The sequence below is a fragment of the Callithrix jacchus genome, chromosome 22 (assembly GCF_049354715.1).
Source record: "Callithrix jacchus isolate 240 chromosome 22, calJac240_pri, whole genome shotgun sequence".
Lineage (NCBI taxonomy): Eukaryota > Metazoa > Chordata > Mammalia > Primates > Cebidae > Callithrix > Callithrix jacchus.
In genome coordinates this window covers 32,949,164-32,975,026 of record NC_133523.1, presented here as the reverse complement: position 1 = coordinate 32,975,026, position 25,863 = coordinate 32,949,164, and the positions used below count along the sequence as shown (strand labels likewise).

The window sequence follows — 25,863 nt, the reverse complement described above, 5'->3', positions numbered from 1 at the left end:
CCAGCGAAGCCTTACCCGAGCTTTTGAAAATCGACTTGTGTCCGGAGTGCGCAGGCGCGCGGGTCGACCAAGGCGAACCCTGGGACCCTTTACGGAGCTAGGGAGACGTGTAGGGGCGCACCTGCCGAGGGGGTGGGGAGGTTTGGAGGTGGGTGGAGGTTGGCAACAGGATCCCGAAGGAGATGGAGTGTCCAAATCTAGGCCTGTAGGAGTGATCCTGGCAGTGAACTGGATGGAGGGAACCCCAGTGTCGCGAGCCTGGACCAAACCGCAGCGCGTGCTCCCTGTGGCGTCTCCGCGTACCTGGACTGAGTGCCTTGCCGCAGGCGGAGTTGATGGTGCTGCAGAGAAAGCTGGTAGTGGTGCCCGACTCCGACGCTGAGTGTAGGGGGTCTCTAGCGTCTGTGCGGTTTATGTCTGCGTTTGTGACGTACCTGGGATCGAATCTGTGACTGTGGCTCTGCCCCTGTCCATTGTTATTTCCGGAATGGTTTTGATAGGGCACCGCTTCTGGTTCTGGTTTTCCATGGAGACCGTTTGTGGGTCCCTATGCAACTGAGTGCTGGGATTTTGATTACCTGTACCTGGCCCTCGTGTGTCCTCAGGACTGTGGTGTTAGGCAAGTAAAATAATTGTAGAAAGAAAGAAAAAAATGGAAAGGAGGTAAGATTGCTATTACTTCCAAATGATGGGATTGTAGGAGTATGTAATCAGAAATTTGAAATGAATGGGACACCCATGAAACGGGAGGGAGAGGCATTTTATCTTTTTCCATACCTGGACTTGCAATATTCTAACAAATGAGATTTGAGTTTTCCCCTTTGTTCCTAGATGAAGTCTTGGATTAATTCAATGTCTCCAAGCCCACCTAGGCCTCCCAAAGTGCTAGGATTACAGGCGTGAGCCGCTGCGCCCGGATAGTAAGTTTATTTGATCTTTAGCTAAAAGATCAGCCTCATTTTCATAGCTAAAAATACGTTTAGTAATAACAATGTTCATTGTAATACTTCATTTTTAAAATATTAAAAACTTTCTTCTTTCTCCTTGATCTCTTCCAGATATTCAAGTATTGGTTAAGTGAATATGTGGAGGATATGCACTAATTACATAAATTATTTTCTCTTTAAAACCAACTACATTTCTTACAAAAGTTTTTGTTTATTAAGGATTTTATTGGTTTTCTTTGTACTTGTTGCTTTTTTTTATAGAAATGTTTCCTATTTCTTTAATTTCCACTTGTATCTTTTTTGTGTGTGTGTGATGACATGAGGTGGGCAATGGTAGAAAATGCTCACTTTGAGGGGCCCACTTATATCTTCATCAATTTCTTTTTTTTTTTGAGACGCAGTTTTGCTCTTGTTACCCAGGCTGGAGTGCAATGGCGCGATCTCGGCTCACCCGCAACCTCCGCCTCCTGGGTTCAGGCAATTCTCCTGCCACTTTTTCAGGGCTTGTTTTTTACCTGTTTATTTACAATTTTCTATTTCTTTAAAATTCATCAGGTTGTATTCTGAAAGAAATCCTTGGTCTTAACTTCCAGCTTGCTGAGAGATGTTTTGTAGCTGTTTCAGTATTTTCACGTCTTATTTTGTAGCCCAATTATTAATTTTTAAAATTCTGAAAAAATTGCAAAGCACACGAGAATATGTAAATATGTGTACAGTTGAATGAATAATGAAACTAATTCTCATACCATAACCATAAAATATGAAGGTCTCTTAATTTTTTGGCTAATATTTACATGAGAAAAAATGTACATTCCCAAAAGTCAATACAACATATTTATTTTGAACTTTCATTCTCCTATAGCTTTCCTCGAGATTCACATTTTATTTATGCTTTTCCACATGTGCCTTATCATACTATGTCCATATTTATTTTTAATGAACAAACATCATACCTTTTACATCTAATTACTTGAGTCTCTCCCAAGCTCAAGGACATTTAGTTGCTTAACCATAGTCATTAAAATCAGGAAATATAATATTATTTGAAAAATCTAATCAATGTCCTTTATTAATATATTTTGCCAGTTGTACCTGCAGTATTCTCGAATAGCACTTTTCTTCTTTGCCCAGAATTCATTGTATTATCACTGATTGAGTTTGGTTTATAAGTATATTTAGTCTTACATCTGGAGCAGTTCCTTAGTCTCTTTAGTTGTTTATGACATGACTTTTTTGGAAAATACTGGTCTTTTTTTTTTTTTTTTTTGAGATGGTGTGTTGCTCTTGTTACCCAGGCTGGAGTGCAATGGCGTGATCTCGGCTTACCGCAACCTCCGCCTCCCGGGTTCAGGCAATTCTCCTGCCTCAGCCTCCCGAGTAGCTGGGATGACAGGCGCGCAGCACCATGCCCAGCTAATTTTTTGTACTTTTAGTAGAGACAGGGTTTCACCATATTGACCAGGATGGTCTCAATCTCTTGACCTCGTGATTCACCCGCCTCGGCCTCCCAAAGTGCTGGGATTATAGGTGTGAGCCACCGCGCCCGGCCCAATGGCCATTTGTTTTGTAAAATATTGAGTTTTTCTAATGATTCCCAATTATTAGATTCAGATTATGTATATTTTGGCACCCATATACTGTAGTATACTATACCATACTGTGGGCCCAGATGACCAGGGGCAGACATATGCTGCCTCTACTATTTCTGATTTCAAATATAAGTTTGATTTGCTTATTAGCTTGTAGAGGTCACAGTACACTGAAGTTTATACCCTGAAATAAACAATAGTGAATGAAAAGCACAACCAAAAGAGAACAGCTTGTAGCTTGTAAAAGCACGAGCAAAAGCGGTAATTGGAAGCCTAAAGTTAGACCATCTGAGAACACCCGATTAACCGTGGCACATGTGTGGTATGGTTGCAAGGCAGGTAAACACTGACTTGGTCCCATGAACTGCTTTCCAACATGGGGTCTGCACAGGGGTCTCGTAAAGAGGGCTTGTGTAAGCACCCAGGAAAAGTCGGCAACCTCTGCTCACAAGATCCAGGAGGATCTTTGCAGGTGGGAGCTGGCAAGGCAGAAAGGCCTTTCGGTAGGAGATAGTGGAACATCTCCTGCTCTGCCTATGTTCTCAGAATATGGGGTAATCTTGGTTGCCATATGTTCACAGTGCTTGGGAGATAAAAGCCCCTTGATGCATTGTGTGTGGTCGGACCTGGTGATGCCTTATCCACTGTGTTCCCGTGGAGCTACATATTGATAGTGATCAGTGGTAAAACTTGGGAGTACTAGATTAGCTTCTCTTAGAACCACCTGCTTCACTGTATTCTAATGATGCATGCTTCTCCCCCTGGCCATCTTGCCCCACAATAGTTTCAAGGCCTACCCCAATAACCACCCCTACCCCTGCTTTTCACACCTCAATTAATGAGTGTGTGCACCTAATAAAAACCTGTGGAAACCAGAACTCAGGGCCAATGTGGTCCTTGCACTGTGCGTTGGTTCCCCTGAACTCACACTTTAAGCTCTATTTCTGTGTCTTTATTTTCTTTCTCAATCCCTTGTCACTTCCAGGGTTCGGAGCACCCACTGGTGGGATTGGGGCTGGTACCCAACACATACTGTACTAAATACACAGTGCTTTTCCATTTTGTTTTACTTTATTTTTGAGACAGAGTTTTCCTCTGTCACCCAGGCTGGAGTGCAGTGGTGCCATCTCAGCTCATGCACCCAAAGGTGGCTGCTTACTCTGTAAGGTGTTGATCACCTGCGTGGAGACCAGCTCTCTGGGTGATTAGTTCTCCAGCATCAAAGCGAGCCACCACTGACTTGAAGATCTCAGTGGTAATGGACAGCAGCAACAGCTCATCATAGTCCTCTCCAATGCTGGTGAAGATGCGAGGAAGCTGGCTAGTGACAGGCCGGAAGAGAATGAGCAGTGTGATGTTGACATTCTGTAAATCTCTGCTACCAGTGATGGCTGAGAATGGCAGTCAAAGATAATTGGTTTCTGTACCCATGGGATGAGAAAGTGAGTCCTTTCCCCTATCACAATGACTGAACTCCAGGGAATCGGTTGAAGATGACAACTCTGTACCCAGCATCCACATGATATAAGTCAGAGTTCGCCACACCTCCTGCAACAGCTAAGGCCAGGGCAGACTTGCTGATGGACTCACACACTTTGGCAGCCATGTTTTCTTCTGCAGGACCCTCTCACACCTGCTTTCACTCTGACCTCCAAATCTAACTCGTGTAATTCTAACAGCACTATATTGTAGGTACTATCACCATTCATATATGATCCCCAGAAGGGATAAATATCTTCCCCCATATCATTCCAGCTATAAGAAGCAGGTGTCAATCATGAACATTAAATATGCAGAATGGCTAAACACCCTATCCCATCATTGCTTATATCGACAGAAGTTTCCCGTGTAATGGCTTTCCTTGGGTTTAACAATAAATGTTTGTTACTGGAAAATGTTTACATACAAGTATAAAAAACAATGGTTTCCTATGTTCTCTCAACTTTCCTCTATGAATATTTTGGCAATCCTAAACCAGAGGACTATCAGAAAAAGGTTTCTTATGTTATTAAAAATATACCTTATAAATTCTCTGAATCTGAGTTAACACAGGTCATACCAAAGAAACTGCATACATTATTTACATTTTGAAAAGTTCACACCAGTACAAATTGATGCCTAATAAAAACTGAACTGTATTTAAAAGTCATCCCCCATTGTCTTCATTCAGATTGTTCTTCAGTGAGATAAATCCATTGACAAAAAGTGCTTTCTTTACTACCTTTATATATGCCAAATTTTCTCTATCAAATATGAATTCTCTGATGTACTTCAAGGATGGATCTAAGCCTAAACGACCTTCTGCATTTGTTACATTTAAAGGGCTTCTCACCAGTATGAACTCTATGATGTATACTAAGTTCATGGCTACTATTAAAAGCTTTCCCACACTCTTCACACATATAGGGATTTCCATCAGCATGAACCCTTTCATGTCTGACAAGATAAGAGGAACAGCGAAATGCCTTCCCACATCTTTTACATTCATAAGGTGTATCACTGGTATGAATTCTCTCATGAATAATAAGATGTGAGGCATGACTGAAAGTCTCCCCACATTCTTTACATTCATAGGACTTTTCACCAGCATGAGTTCGGTCATGATATATGAGGCTTGTGGCATGACGAAAGGCCTTGCCACATTCCTTACATTCATAGGGTTTCTCAGCACTATGAACATTCTGATGGGCTTTAAGTACTGAAATGAACCTAAAAGACTTCCCGCATTGGTTACATTCAAAGGGTTTCTTCCCACTGTGAACACTCAGATGCTGAGTAAGTTGTCCAGATACACTAAAGGCCTTCCCACATTCCTTACATTCGTAAGGTTTCTCACCAGTATGAACTCTGCGATGCATAGTAAGTTTATGACTGTAACTAAAACCCTTCCCACACTCTTGACATACATAGGGTTTCTCTCCCGTATGAATTCTCTCATGTATAACAAGATATGAGGCACAACGAAAGGACTTCCCGCATTCTTTACATTCAAAGGGTTTGTAACCAGTGTGAATTCTGTTATGATGGGCAAGATGTGCACGCTGACTGAAGGCCTTTCCACATTCCTTACATTCATAAGGTTTCTCACCGGTATGAATATTCTGATGTATTTTAAGGGATGAATTGAGCCTAAAGGACTTCCCGCATTTGTTACATTCAAAGGGTTTCTTACCACTATGAATACCCTGATGTCGAGTAAGTCGTCCAGGCACACTAAAGGCCTTCCCACATTCCTCACACTTATAAGGTTTCTCAATACTTTCAAATGTATGAGGTGCAGCAAATTGATGGCTACTACTGAAAGCCTCCCCATTTTCTTTACATTCATAAGGTTTCTCCCCAGAATAAATTCGCTGATGCATGGTAAGTTGATACCTACAGGTAAAGCCCTTCCGGCATTCCTTGCATTCATAGGGTTTTTCTCCAGTATGAATTCTTTTATGACCCACAAGGTGGGAAAACTGACGAAAGGACTTCCCACATTCTTTACATTCATGTGGCTTCTCTCCAGTATGAATACTCTGATGTACTTTAAGGCCTGCTTTGAGCCTAAAGGACTTTCCACATTTGTTACATTCAAAGGGCTTCTCACCAGTGTGAATACTCTGATGTCGACTAAGTCGGCCATACACACTAAAGGCCTTGCCACATTCCTTACATTCGTAGGGTTTCTCACCATAATGAAATCTATGATGCACAGTAAGTTGACGGCTAGTCCTAAAAGCTTCCCCACACTCTTTACATTCATAGGGTTTCTCAACATGAATTTTCCCATGTTGAGCAAGGTTTGAAGGATAACTGAAGACCTTCCCACATTCTTCACATTTATAAGGTTTCTCACGAGCATGAATTTTCTGATGTTCTCTAAGGTCTGTAAGATGGCTAAATGCTTTCCCAAACTCTTCACGCTGATCATGTTCCTCACTAGTATGAATTCTTTGATGTACCATGAGTTCTGTAAGATGACTAAAGGCCTTCTGGCATTCCTTACACTCATATGGTTTCTGTCCATTATGAATTCTCTGATGGAGAGTAACAGATGAGTCTTTCCTATAAATGTCCATTTTCTTATCATTGATTATTTCACGCCTTGAATCCAAATCTAGAAGACATAAGACATAAAAGAAAAACATTTTGTTTACTGAGTGAGAAAATGTCAATGTGTTGTAGAATTAAGACGAATTCTCACCTATTACAGATGCTGAGAACTCAAAAATATGAAAGGAGAGCTCAAAAAACGAGTTTGTGCAGTGGAGTGCAGCCTTACACACACATGCTACACACATACACAAACATTCACACACACACAAAGGCAAACATACACACACACATAGAGCCCTGTTTTGTAGTGTTTGCCAAGATCTCTGGTGTAAATATTCCCACTGAGGGCAATTTCAAGCTGTCAATTCAATGCAAGTTTACTAACATAATGTGCATAACTGGTTCTAGATTTACAGAACTGACCAGCTATACCGCACCCCTGCTATATAAATTTATACCATATGCTAAGAAAACAGTATATATACTGGATCATTCTTCAATTACAATCTTCCCCGAAATATAGGTACTCCCATAACTATAGTTTATTCCGTTCTATATTTGACCATGTATACTATTTTTCTCTCTACATTAAATTAAATACTGAGTTTTAATTTCGTTATCTTACCCTGACATTTTCTTATTACCTCTGATCCTACAGAGGTTCAATCTAATTTTCTATCACAACTTTTCTTGGGTCTGTTCTGGTTTTCCTTAATATGTATATATGTATATATATGTATGTATGTGTATCACACTTTAGGTTCTGGGGTACATGTGCAGATGGTTTTCCTTTTTATCCAATGCTAACGCATTCTGGTAATGCCCAGAAGAGTATGCTAATTAATTTTTAGACACATACCAAATATGTACGCCAGAATTATGAAATGTTGAGCACTCAAACTTAGGGCAAAGAGGGGACCTGAATTACATTAAAGAAGAGAGCCAAAAACTAGATGAAAAATATTGGCAGAAGTGGGATGGAGGATAATGGTTTACAGTCTATATAAGGCAGGCTAGGCATGGTGGTTCATGCCTGTAATTCCAGCACTTTGGGAGGCCGAAGCTGATGGATCACTTGAGATTAGGAGTTCAAGACCAGCATGTGGCCAACATGGTAAAACCCTGTCTCTACCATATATGTATGTATGCATATATATATGCAGGGTATGGCGGCGGGTACCTGTAACCCCAGCTACTTGGGAGGCTGAGGCAGGAGAATTGCTTGAACCCAGGAGTCAGAGGTTGCAGTGAGCTGAGATGGCGTCACTGCACTCCAGCCTGGGTGACAGAGTAAGATTCCATAACCAAAAAAGAAAAAAAATACAGTCTATATAAAGGAATACGTTCAGCAACATAAAAAATGCTGTATTAGTGGGACATGACTTGTGGCATGATTTGTATACAAAAAGTGGAAATAAAATAAACAACGCTCTCTAAAATGGAGTAACAATACAAATTAATAATATCAGAAACTGTTGGCCGGGCGCGGTGGCTCAAGCTTGTAATCCCAGCACTTTGGGAGGCCGAGGCGGGTGGATCACGAGGTCAAGAGATCAAGACCATCCTGGTCAACATGGTGAAACCCCGTCTCTACTAAAAATACAAAAAATTAGCTGGGCATGGTGGCGCGTGCCTGTAATCCCAGCTACTCAGGAGGCTGAGGCAGGAGAATTGCCTGAACCCAGGAGGCGGAGGTGGCGGTGAGCCGAGATCGCGCCATTGCACTCCAGCCTGGGGTAACAAGAGCAAAACTCTGTCTCAAAAAAAAAAAAATAATAATATCAGAAACTAAAAGATTTTCCATGTGGAAATAGAAATGTCCTCAGCATAATAAATGCTGTGTCGTTATGGAAATAGAACAGTAAAAGGGAAGAATTCCAGCAAATCATGATGGAGAAAATGGGTACACACCATAATCATAGGCATTCAATATCAGCAGGCAGGGAATTCAAAGACTGAATACTTATCTCAGTAAAAAGGAAAGAAAATAAGTGAAAGATCACTACCCAACATTTAGGAAATTAATAGCAAGGTACAGGAAAGTAGAAAAATAAAGATAAAAGCAGACTATGACGCATTAGAAAACAGAATAGCGTCAACACCTAAATCAAAGACATGGTGTTTACAAGAATCATCAGGTAAAATATGGCTAAAGCAACCAAAAAAGAATAAAAAATAAAAATAAGAAACAAGGGAAAATAAGAAACAGGGATTTTATTTAAATTATGAGAAATTTCATAATATATACATATTTTGAAAGTATTAGAAACAATGAATAATTTTGCAGAGTCTTCAAAGGTGACCCTAAAAGTAAAAAGTCTAAACAGCCAATTGTCATGAATGAAATACAAAAAGCTGCTAAAAAGACAGTTACAATGAGCACATTTTACCACCTATCTTATAATTACTCAGTATCTAAATTTTTAAATATATGTGCATAAGATACTCCAGAGAAAGAAATAATTCAGGAAGGGAACAGGTAACATGAGCCTAGAAATATTATGAGAAAACGAAAGGAGATCTTTAAAGACTTAGAGTTGTGAGTAAACAAAACAATAAATATAGTAGCATATAAAAGTTTGGAGCCAGGCTCAATGGCTGATGCCTGTCATGCGAGCTAATATGACTGCAACATCAGAATATTAAGACAAAGCTTAGAAAAACACACTGGAAATGACAGACAGCATAGGAGATATAACCATGAGGGGGTAGACAGAAAATGATCAAAATGCAAATTATACAACTGAAATATATAATCACTAAGAGTCAGTAAACTTGACTGATCAATAAAAATTATTCAACTTGAAATGGAGAGAGAGAAATAGTTTAAAAATTTTTAAAGACCTGTGGGAATAAATCAAAAGATATGATTGAAATTATAAACCCAAAAAAACAAAGATTTCAGCAGGAAAAATATCTCAGGAAATAGCAACTGAAAACATCTCAAATTTAGTGAAAGAAATAAATTTGTAGAATTAATGATGCTACTTTAATGACAAGTAAGATACATTTACTGATAAAAGCAAATTAAAATACTTTGTTGCCATCAGACTTACGATACAAAAACTGCTAACAAGTTGTTTAGGACCAAAGAAAATAATATCAAAGAGAAATCTGAATCTTCAGAATTTAAGAAAAGCATCACAAAAGATGATGTAAATACATGAAATCATTTTTGCCACCTTTTTTTTTTTTTTTTTTTTTGAGACGGAGTTTTGCTCTTATTACCCAGGCTGGAGTGCAATGGCGCGATCTCGGCTCACTGCAACCTCCACCTCCTGGGTTCAGGCAATTCTCCTGCCTCAGCCTCCTGAGTAGCTGTTATTACAGGCACGCGCCACCATGCCCAGCTAATTTTTTGTATTTTTCGTAGAGATGGGGTTTCACCATGTTGACCAGGATGGTCTCGATCTCTTGACCTCGTGATCCACCCTCCTCGGCCTCCCAAAGTGCCTGAATTACAGGCTTGAGCCACCGCACCCAGCCAGGCATTCAGTTATTCTTAACTTTCCCTATAATCCTTTTTATTTCTCTAAATTCAATAGACCTGCTCCCCTTTCATTCCTAATTTTACCAATTTGGGTCATCTTTTTACTTTGGTCAGACTATCTAAAGGTTTATCAATTTCTTCTATCTTTCAAATAACAACTTTTTGGCTTGTTGATTTTCTGTATTCTATTTTTATTCCCTAATTAATTTACCTCTATTCTGATGTTTACTATTTCCTGAGTTCTAGCTGATTTGGGTTTGATTTTGATCATTCCTTGTTTCTTAAAGTAGAAAGTTAGGTTACTGATGTGAGATCTTTATTCTTTTTCAATATGAAAATTTATGGCCATAAATTCTGCCTTAGCACTGTTTTCAGCTGTATGCCATATTATGGTGTTTTGTTGTTTTTTATCCATCACAAAGTATGGCCATAAATTCTGCCTTAGCACTGTTTTCAGCTGTATGCCATATTATGGTGTTTTGTTGTTTTTTATCCATCACAAAGCATTTTCTAATTTTTCTTTTCATTTCTTCTTTGTCCCTTTGAATGTTTAGCCTAGTGTTGTTATTTCCATTTATTATTAAATTTCCCTCTGTTGTTTTTGAGGTTTAAAAAAATCCCTTTAGCTCACTCCTATAATCCCAGCACATTGGGAGGCCGAGGCGGGCAGATCACAAGGTTAAGGGATCGAGCCCATCCTGGCCAACGTGGTGAAACCCTGTCTCTACTAAAAATACAAAAATTAGCTGGGCGTGGTGGCATGTGCCTATAGTCCCGGCTACTCAGGAGGCCGAGGCAGGAGAATTACTTGAACCCGGGAGGCGGAGGTTGCGGTGAGCCAAGATAGCACCACTGTACCCGAGCCTAGTGACAGAGCGAGACTGTCTCAAAAAAACAAAAAACCCTTTAATTTTGTTACTTAATTACACTTTAAAGCAGCTAGAACTCAGGAAATAGTAAACATCAGAATAGAGGTAAATTAATTAGAAAATAAAAGTAGAATAGAGAAAATCAACAAGCCAAAAAGTTGTTATTTGAAAGATAGAAGAAATTGTTAAACCTTTAGATAGTCTGACCAAAGTAAAAAGATGACCCAAATTGGTGAAATTAGGAATGAAAGGGGAGTAGGTCTATTGAATTCAGACAAGTTTTGTTTTTTTTGTTTTGTTTTTTGTTTTTTACTGTAATAGGAACATGTAAGATGACATCTACCCACTTAAATTTTTTTTTTTTTTTTTTTTTTTTGAGACTGAGTTTCACTCTTATTGCCCGGGGTGGAGTGCAATGGTGCCATCTTGGCTCATTGTAAACTCCGCCTCCCGGGTTCAAGCAATTCACCTGCCTTAGCCTCCCGAGAATCTGGGATTACAGGCACATGCCACCACACCTGGCTAAATTTGTATTTTTAGTAGCGACAGGGTTTCTCCATGTTGGTCAGGCTGGTCTTGAATTCCCAACCTCAGGTGATGTACCAGACTCGTCCTCCCATAGTGTTGGGATTATAGGCGTGAGCCACTGCACCTCGCCTTATCCACTTATTTTTTTTTTTTTATTGAAATGGAGTTTCGTTCTTATTACCCAGGCTGGAGTGCAATGGCGCGACCTGGCTCACCGCAACCTCCACCTCCTGGGTTCAGGCAATTCTCCTGCCTCAGCCTCCCGAGTAGCTGGGACTACAGGCGTGCACCACCATACCCAGCTAATTTTTTGTATTTTTAACAGAGACAGGGTTTCACCATGTTGACCAGGATGGTCTCGATCTCTTGACATCGTGATCCACCCTCCTCGGCCTCCCAAAGTACTGGGATTACAGGCGTTAGCCACCGCACCTGGCCTACACTTAAATTTTTAAGTGTATAATACATTATTTTTGACTGTAGATAAAATGTGGTACAGCAGGTTTCTAGAGTTATTTATTGTAATAAAAGAAATATTATGCCCATTGTACCTCCTTCTATTTTTTTGTCTCCTAAGTTTCATTGGTCTAGCTACCTTGTATATGTGCAATCATATAATACTGTATGTCTTAACATCTTGCTATTTATTGTTTATATGTCTTACATTTCCTTTATTTATTATATCCTTTTCTATTAAATAGATATTGTGGAGGGTACTTTTTTAATTTCCTTGTTTTTTCTGCAATATATATATTTTTTCAGTTTTTTGTTTTGTTTTGTTTTTTGAGACAGGTCTCACTCTCTCACCCAGGCTGGAATGCAGCAACACTATCACAGGTCACTACAGCCTTGATCTTCTGGGCTCAAGTGATTCTCCCACCGCAGCCTCCTGAGTAGCCAGGGCTACAAGAATGCACCACCATGTCTGGCTAATTTTTAAGAAACTTTTTTTTGTAAGGATTCAGTTTCACTATGCCCAGGCTAGTTTCAAAGTCCTGGGTAGGAGAATCATTTGAACCTGGGAAGCAAAGGTTGCAACAAGTTGAGATTGCACCACTGTACTCCATCCAGGGCGACAGAGCAAGGATCCACCTCAAAAAACAATAAAACCAAAGAATGTACTTTTAGTGAATGGAGTCATGTATATGAATCTGTGCCAAAGAGGACCTGGAGAGCATTTGGACACAAAATGCAAGTAAAATGACTGCATCCTGGAAGGATAGCACTTGTTGATAAACTGGAAGAGAATTATAAGAAAAATAACATGGCAAGCAGGTACTGAAAGAGACATGCAGTTCATTGGCTATTTCTTTTTCTTTTTTGAGACGGAGTTTCACTCTTGTTGCTCAGGCTGGAGTGCAATGGCATGATCTTGGCTCACTGCAACCTCTGCCTCCTGGGTTCAAACGATTCTCCTGCCTAAGCCTCCCTAGTAGCTGACATTACAGGCGCCCACCACTATACCAAGCTAATTTTTGTATTTTTAGTAGAGAAGAGGTTTCACTATGTTGGACAGGCTGGTCTTGAACTTCTGACCTCAGGTGATCTGCCTGCCTCGGCCTCTCAAAATGCTAGGATTAGGGCAGTGAGCCATCACACCCAGCCTTCATTGGCTATTTCATGCTGAGATATCCATTTCTTCTCTACATCTCAACCTTCCTCCCTGAGAAGGAAACTTTATGATCAGTGTTTCAAGGATGCATTTAGCAAATGAGATGACCACTTCCACATGGGCTACTCACATACAAATATGACTGCCCCTTCCTGACTTGCTCTTACCTGTACACTCTCCTCTTGTTTCTTCCCTCACAATCATCCATGGTTCTTTTCCTTGCTCCAATAAGGTGATTACATCTGGCTTAGATATGGAATGTCCTGCTTATAAAGAAAGGAAGTACCACAAAATACAGAAATCAACTTTGAAGGTCAAATTTAAAATTATAATTGCAATAAATGAAAGGTCAAACTGATACTGAATAAGATTTTAGAGAACAGTAAGAGAAATAAAAAGATCACCCAGGGAGATCTGCTTTGTTTGCTGATTTTCAAAAGAAATTTAAACTTATATGTCCTCTAACTCTAGAAAGCAAGCATAAAGTGTTTGAAAACGCACACTCTAAAGCCTGGGATTGGCTGGGTGTGATGGCTCATGCCTGTAACCCCAGCACTTTGGGAGGTCAAGGTGAGTGGATCACCTGAGGTCAGGAGTTCGAAACTAGACTGGCCAATATGGTTAAACCCCACCTGTACTAAAAATACAAAAATTAGCTCGGTGTGGTGGTGGCGCTTGTAATCCCAGCTACTAGGGAGGCTGAGGCAGAAGTATCGCTTGAACCTGGGAAGCGGAGATTGCAGTGAGCCGAGATTGCACCTCTGCACTCCAGCCGGGGTGACAGAAAAGACTGTTTCAAAAAAAAAAAAAAAGCCTGGGATCAATTCCTGACTCTGTCATGTGTGTGTGACCTTGGGCAAGTCACTTACGCTGCTGCTCAGTATTCTCTCTTATAAAATTGGGAAAATAATAAAGCTGTTGGCAGTATTCAATTACTTGATACATGAGTATTTAGAAAAATGTCTGTGTGGAAATCACAATGCTAGCTGTTAAAATTATACTACTGCAATTATTTTACTAAGTGTATACAAGAAGAGATAGGTACAGCATATTCATCGCATTTTTATGTGATTTTCATGGATTATGAGTTTCAACCATAAATCAAATGAGTTCTGTCTCAGGAAATGTACTGCTTTCTCCTTAGTTTTAAGTAAATTTCATTTATCCAATCCACCCCTCTGACTATATATACAGGCTATCTCTTTTGATAGTAATAGTAATTCAGCACCCTCTTTCAAGCTAATATCCCTGCAACTAGAGCAGATAATAACATGGAGCACTACAGCAATTCTGTGCCACAAACTAAATAAGAAACCTAAACGCCCTGACAATGGTTCTACAATGAGCACCAGAAAATTCTAAGCCAAACCATTGGTTTAACCCATTTACTGGGTTAAAGAACAGAAACAAATAAAAGAAGTAGCAGAGGGAGATGTGAATGTCACTGAAAGACAGAAAAGATGAAAGTGTTGACAGGACCTGCCATTCCTGACTCAAGAAAGTTGAAACCACCTCAATAGAAATAGAGAAAATAATTTTAGTTTCTTAAAATGCAGTAAATAAAGTAAAAACAAACAAACAAACAATAAGAAAAAAAAAAGAGAGAGAGAAAAAAAATGCAGCCCTGAAAATCACAACAGAAAAAAGAATATATCCTACAGAACAGATTCTAAATTATTTTAAGTCATTCCAGGTCAATAAACATACCCAGTGAGACTAAGTTATCATAGTTCTCCATCATCACCTCCTGATACAAGGTCTTCTGAACCAGGTTGAGGTATTCCCACTCCTGATGAGAGAAGTCTATGGCCACATCCCTGAATGTTATCGATCTCTGAAACAGCAAACCCATGTATTACTGGGAAAATTAAAGAAAATGCTAAGAAAATAAAGTGGAAGAGATGAAGGGCTGCATTGCAGCAGAAGAGCAATACAACCGGCACACAGACCAGCAATCTATGCTATCTGTGGGGAATGAAACAGAATTTTATACATATTTCTGAAGAAACCTGAAATGCAGACAAAACTTTCTCCCTATTCTGGGACACTTCTTAGGTATCTGAGCCTTTTGAAAATGACAAAATAATGACATTTTTCTATTAAACTAAATCATTATTATGCACATAATGCCCTAGCAGTATCTGCCTCATAAATTCTTAGTCAATGTGTGTTAATGAATGTGAATCAACATGTTGAGGAATACTTTGACTTGAAAGATAATTTAAAATTTTAATCGAGATGTTTTATCCAAAATTCTCAATCTAGAAAAGTAGGTACAGATTCTCAATTTAGAAAAGTAGGTTTCCTGTGACCTTGTGGTACAAAGGTAGCATATCTGACTCCAGAAAATTAGGTTTCCTTAAGATTAATAATTTCTTCTAGCATCAAGTACTTCATTATATCAGATCTTACCATGAGCAAAGCAATTTTGTTTTATCAAGACATCATTATTCTATGGTATTTGTTTTTCAGGGCTTTTCTTTGAGACAGTCTCACTCTGTCACACAGGCTGGAGTGCAGTGGCACCATCTCAGCTCACTGTAACCTCCGCCTTATAGGTTCCAGTGATTCTCCTGCCTTAGCCGACCAAGTAGCTGGGACTACAGGTGTGTGCCATCACACCCAGCTAATTATTGTATTTTTTAGTAGAGACGGGATTTCACCATATTGGCCAGGTTGGTCTCAAACTCCTGACCTCGAGATCTTCCCGTCTCAGCCTCCCAAAGTGTTCTGACCTCATGATCTTCCCGCCTCAGCCTCCCAAAGTGTTGGGATTACAGGTGTGAGCCACCACACCTAGCCTGTTTTTCACAGCTTTCTATCCAAATCCATGACCTCTGTGTTTACAAGTTCCAATCCAACACATTAACTCACACAAAGCATGAGATTTTACCCTACCTGAAGATTTAGATTCTTCAATACCAATTTCTACTTATCTAGCTGGAAAACTCAGATGTCTGAAGAATTTCAGACTTCTCATGGATGGTCAAATGAAACTGTTGTCTTGGTCACAACAAATGATGAAACCCTGAAACGAGTATATCTGTACTCAAAGAACTTGACTGCTTTCCTCTGTGTCACTGCCCAGAATAGAAGAATGGGCACCTAGAGGACATTGAGTAATTTGGTCAATAATGACATGAACACTACTGAATTTACAGTGGCCCACCTAGCGAGGATGCTGCGTGACACGGCACACATTTTATGGGAAGAATGAGAACTGGGGAACAGGTTAACTGAACACCCTCTCACGGAAGGTAACTTCAGGAAAAATTATAAAAAGACATACACGACCTAAAAAAAAATCACACACAAACACATTAACATGGTGAGAAATATCAACTTACACAGGCCATGGTTTTAGACTGGAAAGAGCTGATCGATCCTCAGTGTTTCTCTACCAGAAGAGCAGAGTCAAAGAACCAAGACCTGAAAGAAGAGAAGACCTTGAGACCAGTTGCGCTTTAGTGTTTCCCAAAGGACTCAAGGTAATAGTACTGTTTTCCTCTTCCATTCCAAGTTCCAAACTACCTCCTATCACATACAATTTGGGAAGATTAAGATTCTAGATAAATCCATTTCCTCCCCCACTACCCAAAGGTCTTGCCTATACAGCTATACATCAGAAACATACTGTCATGGAAACCAGACCCAGATAATTCAGCAGGAAATTTTCTGGCTAATGTACTATGTTGGTGAGGCAGAGGTGGACCTCAGATTAGGCAGCTCTGTCCTACTTTGAGCAGACCTACCTCTTCCCATTCTCACCTTTACTGGTAAAAACAGGGCACATCATCCATACTAGAACCTCTTTTTAGTCTTGGAATTGGGTGAAATTCATCCAGATATTGGAGACAGATGGTGAGTGTTCAGCATTCTAAGCCTAGCAAAGCTTCCTAGTTAAATACATAATAGATTATCACTGTCCTAGAATACAAAGTAGTCATTAAATGTGAAATTGAGAAACATTCAAGGACATGAAAAATATTCAGAAACAATGTCAACAGAAAGATCAGACTGACTAATACATTTAAATATAAATACATATCCATCCACAGAGAGAAAAGCTGACAGACAGATAATCATAAAACAGTCAAGGCAGGCAAGATAGCATGCACCTGTCACCCCAGCTACCTGGGAGGCTGAGGCGAGAGGATTGCTTGTGCCCAGGAGTTCAAGGTTGCAGTGAGCCATAATTGTGTTACTGAACTCCAGCCTGGGTGACAGAGTGCTACTCTGTCTCCAAAACACAAAAAAATGCTTATACTTATAGTGCTTGTATCTCACTTTGTAATCCATTTTGGCTCTATACATGAAACAACTAAATAAAGCTAAAGGAAAAGTAAATAAAGTTGCTTTGCTTAGCAACTTCCCCATAATCAGAGTTTGATAAATAGCATTCCCTATACTTTTATGTGGCTCTTGATTTTTTTAATTATTAATATTTCCTTCATAATTATTGTAAGCACGGACTTATTAACTGGAAACTTGTATATGTTTCCAATTTGTTAAGGTGGGAATTTCAACAAAATTATTTTATTCTCTAAATTTAAAATCATTTTGCTGAATAGCTTATCTTCTGTGGGTTCCTTTGGGTACCCAAACCTCAACTCACTTTATCACTTGTTCTCAGATATGCTGGAATTGTGTCTCCAACAACATGGGGAACTGTCCCTGAGTAATCTCCTCTATGAATGGATGATGGTCTCAATACAGCTTTATTTCAGGTCTTCTTAACAGAAGGACTTATTTCGTTTCTAAATCTGGCAGGTTGGTCAAGATATCCTCCAGATAGCTACTGAATTTCCTCATGCAATTAATTTTGCTTTCCATCTAATATCATTACAATGAAAACTACAAGGTTTAAAAGATATAGTATAAAACCTGTTCATTGCCATACACAGCCCATAGATTTGGTGTAATTTGTTCGTAGCCTGACTATTGCTATAGTCGGACTGATGTCTCTGTTCTGTGAACTCACCAAGTAGGTCACCTAAATCTCTCCAAATAGGCTGTCACACATGGCCTTAAACTTCCTTCTTCATAGATTATAAGTATTTCAAAGGAAGCAACTCTGTATTTTCAGTGATTCTCCCATTTCAAATACTGCAATTTTCACATATGGCATAGCAGAAACACTTCATAAAAGTCTGATTTTTTTTTTTGAGATGCAGTTTTGCACTTTCACCCAGGCTGAAGTGCAGTGGCATGATCTCGGTTCACCGCAACCTCTACCTTCCAGTTTCAAGCAATTCTCCTACTTCAGCCTCCCAAGTAGCCAGGATTATAGGCAGACACCTGCAACCATACCCAGCTAATTTTTGTATTTTTAGTAAACACAGGGTTTCACCATGTTGCCCAGGCTGGTCTCCAACTCCTGACCTTGTGATCCACCCACTCTGGCCTCCCAAAGTGCTAGGATTACAGGTGTGAGCCACTGTGCCTAGACCAGAAGTCTGATTTTTTATATTTAACCACAAAATTTACTTGTAGGAATTTTTGAAAGGAAACAACTATAGAAGTACACAACCAATATGTACAAATACATTCATCAAAGATATTTTTTGATTATCAAAATTAAAAACACAAAACATTAAAAGCACAGTAAGGAGTAGGTTAAATATATTATTCTCTGGACTATGGAAACATCCTATGACATTATTACTAAGATTGATCTTAAATCATTCATATAATCAAAGGAAAATAGTACCAAGGATGAGTTAGTAAATAAGATAGGTTTAAAAACGTATGCACCTCGTCTCTATTAAAAATTAAGAAAAAAATAAATTAGCCAGGCATGGTGGCGGGCACCTGTAATCCCAGCTAGTTGGGAGGCTAAGGCATAAGAATCACTTGAACTGGGAGACAGAGGTTGTAGTGAGATGAAATCATGCCATTGCACTCCAGCCTGAGCTGGAGACCTTGTCTCAAAAAAAAAAAAAGTATGCACAAATTAGGTATGCAGTATCCTGGTTTAATTAAGACAGGCTCTCTTCTCACTCTCAAAAGTGATACCAAGCTTTGCCCTGTGAAAGATGCTAACATCTCAGTGCCTCTGTTTCCCCATCAGCAAATAAGGGATAGGAATATATCCTACTCTACAAGACAGTTCCGAAGATTAATCAAGATGATCTATAGAAACACAAAAAAAAGCATAATATGATAGGTAGTATAATAACGTATCATCAAACATTAAAAGATAGAAAACATGCTTATTAATCCATTATTATAAAAGGAACTTAATTCTGTTGCTTCTTGTTTTTCTTAAAGTTTGTGCTTCATGGGCTTTCTCCTACTCATAATTCTGAATTTACAAATTTCATGGCCCACCTTTAAGAAAATACAAATCTTCTGTAAAAAAACATTAGGTTTTTTTTTTTTGAGATGGAGTCTCGCTCTGTCACCAGGCTAGAGTGCAGTGGTGAGATCTTGGTTCACTGCAATCTCCGTCTCCCAGATTCAAGCAATCCTCCTGCCTCAGCTTTCCAAGTAGCCAGGACTACAGGTATGCACCATCATGCCCACCTGATTTTTTTATATTTTTAGTAGAGATGGGATTTCACTATATTGGCCAGGATGATCTCAATCTCCTGACCTCATGATCCACCTGCCTCTGCCTCCCGAAAGTGCTGGGATTACAGACGTCGCCTGGTTTTTTGTTTGTTTGTTTTCGAGATGATCAGATAGGTAAGGAAATAATGCCCCTTTCCTTACTACCCAGCAGGTACAGAAAACAAGACACCACTCAGCCTCACACACATTCTAAGAACTGGATCTAATAAAGTGCTAGGTCAAGAATATTAAGGAGAGTGAATCTTATTTTCCTGCCAAATAAAAATATTTATGTAAGTATTTGTAAATATTACAATACCTATTTATTATTATGACTGAACTATTCTTGGAAATATTTGAAGACATCTAGAAATCATAAATTACTACTTTTCTCTGAAGTAACTTTGCATTTCTAAATTACTAATTCTGAGAGGATGTATTACTTCATAATTTGCACCCTGTTAAGTTTTAAATCGAATTTTTAATACCTAAAAGGTGTAAAAACTTGGGATTGCTTTTCACCTCTGAAGGCCGTCCCTGGTAGCTCCCTCTCCTCCTAAAATGCAGAGATATATGAAAGCCCATGGCAAAAGACCCAGTTACAACACACTGGCTTATAGATCTAATGGGCTTTATTTGTGATTCATGATAGGAGTAGCCTCCTCCTACAGAACAATGGAGAAACAGTGGATTTTTTAAGGTGGGAACAAGTAAGAGAACTATAGAAAATTGGGCCAGGCACGGTGGCACATGCCTGTAATCCCAGCATTTTGGGAGGCCAAGGTGGGAGGATCACAACGTCAAGAGATAAGACACCATCCTGGCGAACATGGTGAAATCCCATCTCTACTAAAAATACAAAAATTAGCTGGGTGTGTTAACTTGCCTGTAGTCCCAGCTACTCAGGAGGCTAAGGCAGGAGAATGGCTTGAACTGGAGAAGCAGAGGTTGCAGTGAGCAGAGATTGCACCACTGCAATCCAGCCTGGTGTCAGAGAGATTCTGTATTAAAAAAAAAAAAAAAAAAATTGGTGAGCATCAGGTTATTTCAGTTTCCTTTTTGTCTTCAAGGGTTAAAGCGGAGGTAATTTCCTTATTATGCTGACTCAGGTAGACTGTTATCTTATTTTCAGGAAAAACTGATATGTTTGGCACTCTAACTGCTCCCTTAAAGTTTCAGTTTTGTAATGTTGCTTTTAGTATGAGTGACTTCATTTTGGTTTAGTCTTGTCTGTTGGAGCCTAGCGCAGGAGCTCAGTCCAAAGTAATGGTGTCTCTTAATACTGCTTTTATATCCATGGTTGGGTTAGATTCCTTTTTCTAACTAAAAGTTGGAGTCTTTGTATCTCTATCTCTAGTTGTATCTCTATAATATCTCTATTTTTTTCTTTTTTGAGACGGAGTTTTGCTGTTGTTACCCAGACTGGAGTGCAATGGCACGATCTCAGCTCACTGCAATCTCCACCTTCTGGTTTCAAGCAATTCTCCTGCCTCAGTCTCCTGAGTAGCTGGGACTACAGCCACGCACCACCATGCCCAGCTAATTTTTGTATTTTTAGTAGAGACAGGGTTTCACCTTTGTTGACCAGGGTGGTCTCGATCTCTTGACCTTGTGATCCACCCGCCTCGGCCTCCCAAAGTGCTGGGATTATAGGCGTGAGCTACCGCGCCCGGCCTTATCTCTATTACTTCTTTAATTTTCTTCTGTAAAAACAAAATCACACACAAGTGCTCATGCATGAAAACTGAAAACATAATACACCCCAATTTTTTTAAGTGATTATCCCTGGGCAGGGAGGTTTGGGCTATGCTACCTTTCTTCTTCGAAACTGTCTTAGGGAATGAAATTTTTGTGATGAATCTGCCTTAATTCCATCATCATAAATATAACTTAGAGGCATTTCAAAGTAGTAATAAACTATTTCTAAAAGTATCATTATGGGGAGAGGGTACATGTGTCATTAAAAGAAATCTAAATATTAGGCCAGAATGAAAAATCAGTGTGACTAAAACATGTAACACTTTGTCTTCTTGAATAGTCTTTAGCTATATTTCTTTGACATAACTAGAAATAATTCTCTATAAGGATTCTTTCCGTAATGGACAGGGAAATGTCTTCTGCACATTTAATGGGAACCAGTACACAAAATAGGTCAAATAACTTGGGGTACACATTATACACTCAGTAAATGTGGCCATGACCCTTTCACTCTTCTCTGAAAAACCAGTTAAATAATCATTTTGGATATAATCTTTGCAGAAGCTTTTGGAAAATTCCAGTGTTTAAAAATGAGCTGCATATACAGTTTAACATTTTGAGAACTGTGGTCCATCACTGTAACTGTAAATACTGTTAAACATTAGATCACAGCTATTTTTCCTGTGACAGATTCTTTACAAACATAAATCTTATTACCTGTATAATATCCAATCCCATGATGTTGCATCATTGTCTTAACCATTCCCATAATCTTATTACTTTTCTGCAAAACTGTTCAAAGGTATAAAACTCTTTGATTTCAGATCTAAAACCCAAGTCTAAATAATTTGATTATGGGCATCCTGAAAAAATGCAAATTAACAAACATGTACAGCAATTCCTTATAGAATTTCAGGGGGTATATAATGTCCCTTATGTCCATAAACACAGACCAACGACTGAGAATTTCTATTTTGGAAAACTTCAATTCTGGCTCACTTCCTTCATTTGCAAGGACACATCACCACTAAGTTCATATTCTTGTAGCTTTTGTTCCAGAGAAATCCAAAATGGAATATCCAAAACTATCTCATAATACTTAGTGCTTATGCGTGTAATTTCATACACATAACCAGAAGGAAGTATGTTGGATGGAATCTGCAATCATCCTTCACTGCAGGTTCTTGGGGTCAGAATTCAAAAAGGCCGTGTTTGTTAAACATGTAAATGAAACTCCAAGAACCGGGAGGTGGGGGTGGAGAAACAACCCTTTTCCCACACTCAAAACTGACAAACCCTGCCTGACCAAACTTTAGTCAAGCTATTACACCTTAGCTAGGTCCATCTGTCCACTTCAATGTAAAATCTGGCTATAGCAAAGAACTATACTAAGTCAGTTCAGCAAGAACCCTTCACCTCCATATCTTCATTCTACACCGTCCCCCAGGTGATAAAGTCATCACCAGGTCTCTCTTCAGAAATAATCCTCTTAGGTGCGTTTGGTCAGAATCCTCCTATCCCAGACATTTCCTGTTAGTAATTTTTCATCCAGTGATCCCTAACCTTCTTGGCTATAAATTCCCACCTATTTATGCTAAATTCGGAGTTGAGCCCAATGTGTCTTACCCACCGCAAAAATCTCACCGCCAGGATCCCAGTACTGATGGTCCTGAATAAAGGCTTCTTCTGCATGCTTTAACAAGTGTCACTGAATATTTTTTTCTTTAACAGAATCTATCATACCTGTCTTAAGGGCAATTCCTCTTCTAAGCTTCCCATCCTACCTTTCTTCTCACTGGAAACCTTCATCCAAGGCTCAGTGTCTGATTTCCCACTGGGACCATTTCTCTGTTGCAGTCGTACTAGTCTGAGGAGGGCACAGGAAGCAGCAGGGAACCTGGAGCCAAGAGTCAGTGGCCCCAGAGAGCCCAGAAACGCACGCTTTGCAAAGGATAAGCGCCACATGTCTAGGTCACACAAGGTCGACCACGTACCCCTCACATTCCCACAACTGCACCCACATCACACAGACACGCGGGTCCCGTCGCTGCTGCGCGGTCTCTCACGCTCCCCGCCTGTCTCCTAGAGATGAGACCCTCCTCCGCAGCTCCAGCATCCCAGGCCTGAGGAGGCGGGAGGCTAGCCCGGCCCACGCCCAGGGCCTCCGCGCTCTGAGCGCCTTCTGCAGCCCCACTCTCACCGCTACGCAGGATCCCACGCGGGCTGCGGGCTGGAGATGAAGAGGCACCCGCATCGACCCGCGCCGCCTTCTTCCTCAGGTGGAACCAGGTCATGCGCAGCGCAGAGGCAGAGGCCCCGGAACTGGAGCCAAGAGTTCAAGTTTTCTCAGTCGTCTGTGGATACGTAGTCCAAGCCAGAACAGTCAGGACAGCAGGCACCGATGAATGAAGTGGAGTCCAGAGTCCTAAAAACCTACAAGAAATAACGGCAGTGACCAACTGGACTGCGCGCGCCGCCCACGGACCGAACCTCGGAGACTTCTGGGAGTGACCACTTGGCCTAGGAGTGCGCATGCGTAATCAGCCAATGCTGGGTCCCCAGTCCTGAGGATTAGTTAGTGCGTTCTCAGCTCCAGCAGGAGGCGACTCTGAGAAGAAACCGATCCAGGTAACCTTAGGAAGAGAACTCCGGAGCTCATTTATTCCGAGGCCTCAGCCCCGAGCATGAGGGTCCACCGTGTAGAATCACTGCAGTGACCCCAAGGGCGATTGCCTGCTGGATGGGTGCGAGCTCCTCAGGGTGGAGCGCTGAGACCATCTTGGCCCCTGAGGCAGCGCTGGCCTCCTTGGTAACACGGAGGACCGGGACTTTTAATACCACCCAACAGGCCCAGCTTGTCTCGGTAAGTGCTAGTTAAGTGGACTCACGTCCTATACGAGGGATTGAAGTTCCATCACATTCTTCAGTACAATGACATTATGTTCTTCATCTTCGGACATGAATACATTTGACTAAAAATTTGACTAAAAAAATCATCTGAAGAAATAACTGCTAAATTTGTTTTGGAATAGGCTTCTTAAACATAAAAAAAGAAATTAAAAAAATTTGAACCTTCATGTAATACTTCATAAATCTTCATAGTTATTTATAAGCATCCAAAATTTCCAAATGGCAAAAAAGGAATAAATAAGAAAAATTTTTACTTAAGTAAATTTGGGGGAAATATTTACAACAGATAAAATAGACAAATAGATAACAGTCCAAATTTCCTGTTTCTTTGGCTAAATAAAATATTGATGAATACAGGCGTGCACTGTGGCTCACGCCTTTAATCCCAGCATTTTGGGAGGTCAATGCAGGAGGATCACTTGAGGTGAGGAGTTTAAGACCAGCCTAAGAAACATAGTGAGACACCCCGGTCCTCATCCCAAACTCTACCAAAAACAAAAGTTAGCCTGGTGTGGTGGCACACGCCTGTAGGCCCAGCTACTCCAAAGGCAAAGGTGGGAGAGATCAGTTGAGCCCAGGAGTTCAGGCTTCAGTGAGTTATGATGGTGCCACCACACGCTAGCCAGAGCAACAGAGCAAGACCTTGTCTCAAAAAATAAATAAGTAAAATTAATTTTAAAATAAAAAATATTCATCTAGGCCCTAAGAGGAAAACGAACAAAAACAAAAAATTCACCATTCAAAAATACAAATAGTCAAAGGGGAAAAAAAGCTATTAAAGTTACAGTCTAAGAACGTATTGATCACTTATTTCTTCTCTTAATTCATTTCTGGATTTGTTGCTTCTGAATCTCCTGAGTAATCTTTCAGAAATACCACATATAGATCAATGGATTAAATAGACTCCACATATTATTTTCAACAAGGATAACAAGGCAATTTAAGGAAGGGAAGAGTAGTCTTTTCAACAAAGACTGGAGCTGGAGATCCACATGGAGAAGAATGAATTGAGTTCCCTGCCTCTCACCATATGCAAAAATCAATTCAAAATGGATCAAACACCTTAGTGTAAGACTTAAAACAGTAGAACATTTAGAAGGAAATGTAGGCATAAATCTTCTGGACTCTATAGTCAGCAATTTTTTCTTAACTGTAACATTAGAATCACAAGCAACAACATCAAAAAAGGAAACTGGACATAAAATGTAAAACAGGCCGGGCGCGGTGGCTCATGCCTATAATCCCAGCACTTTGGGAGGCGAGGCAGGTGGATCACGAGGTCAAGAGATCAAGATCATCCTGGTCAACAAGGTGAAACCCCATCTCTCCTAAAAATACAAAAATTAGCTGGGCATGGTGGTGCACGCCTGTAGTCCCAGCTACTCGGGAGGCTGAGGCAGGAGAATTGCCTGAACCCAGGAGGCGGAGGTTGCGATGAGCCGAGATCACACCACTGAAATCCAATGTGGTCGACAGAGCAAGTCTCCATCTTGAAGGAAGGAAGGAGGGAAGGAGGGAAGGAGGGAGGGAGGGAGGGAGGGAAGGAAGGAAGGAAGGAAGGAAGGGAGGGAGGGAGGGAGGGGGGAGGGAGAAAGGGAGGGAGAGAGGGGAAGGAGGGAGGGAGGGA

General features: G+C 40.2%; 3 protein-coding genes across 54 annotated transcripts in view; all 3 read right to left on the bottom strand.

The window, feature by feature from the left end:
• The window catches only part of ZFP30 (ZFP30 zinc finger protein), a 28,125-nt gene extending 27,739 nt beyond the window's left edge, over positions 1-386 (bottom strand). The window contains exon 1 of one of the 2 annotated variants that reach the window (XM_008987857.6): positions 304-386. The gene's annotated coding sequence lies outside the window, so the exon portion shown is untranslated. Of the gene's footprint in view, positions 1-15; positions 44-303 lie in introns of those variants that run through there. The other variant, XM_035283437.3, reaches the window with a different exon arrangement.
• Positions 387-3,585: 3,199 nt separating this feature from the next.
• ZNF607 (zinc finger protein 607) lies at positions 3,586-23,863 on the bottom strand. Of its 51 annotated transcripts, none has more exons than XM_054249182.2 (9): positions 23,527-23,839; positions 23,111-23,223; positions 21,204-21,331; positions 20,511-20,629; positions 16,845-16,968; positions 16,424-16,505; positions 14,784-14,910; positions 13,244-13,342; positions 3,586-6,638 (listed from the first exon to the last, which is right to left on the bottom strand). In XM_054249182.2, the coding sequence occupies exons 6-9, from the start codon at positions 16,430-16,432 to the stop codon at positions 4,783-4,785; spliced, it is 2,091 nt and encodes a 696-aa protein (XP_054105157.2). In that variant the 5' UTR covers positions 16,433-16,505; positions 16,845-16,968; positions 20,511-20,629; positions 21,204-21,331; positions 23,111-23,223; positions 23,527-23,839; the 3' UTR covers positions 3,586-4,782.
• Positions 23,111-25,863, bottom strand: part of LOC144580729 (uncharacterized) — a 52,551-nt gene continuing 49,798 nt past the window's right edge. The window contains exon 4 of the mRNA XM_078359212.1: positions 23,111-23,759. Coding sequence (XP_078215338.1) covers positions 23,752-23,759 — 8 coding nt within the window. The 3' untranslated portion in view covers positions 23,111-23,751. The remainder of the gene's footprint in view (positions 23,760-25,863) is intronic.

Bases quoted from the DNA above. Each gene is read 5' to 3' on its own strand.
- ZNF607 (XM_078358858.1), bottom strand. The intron at 13,343-14,783 runs GTATGTTTATTG...TTTCTTTATAAG, and splicing joins TGATAACTTAGTCTCACTGG to CAGGACATTCCATATCTAAG. The intron at 6,639-13,243 runs GTAAGAGCAAGT...TATGTCTTCTAG, and splicing joins AACAAGAGGAGAGTGTACAG to ATTTGGATTCAAGGCGTGAA.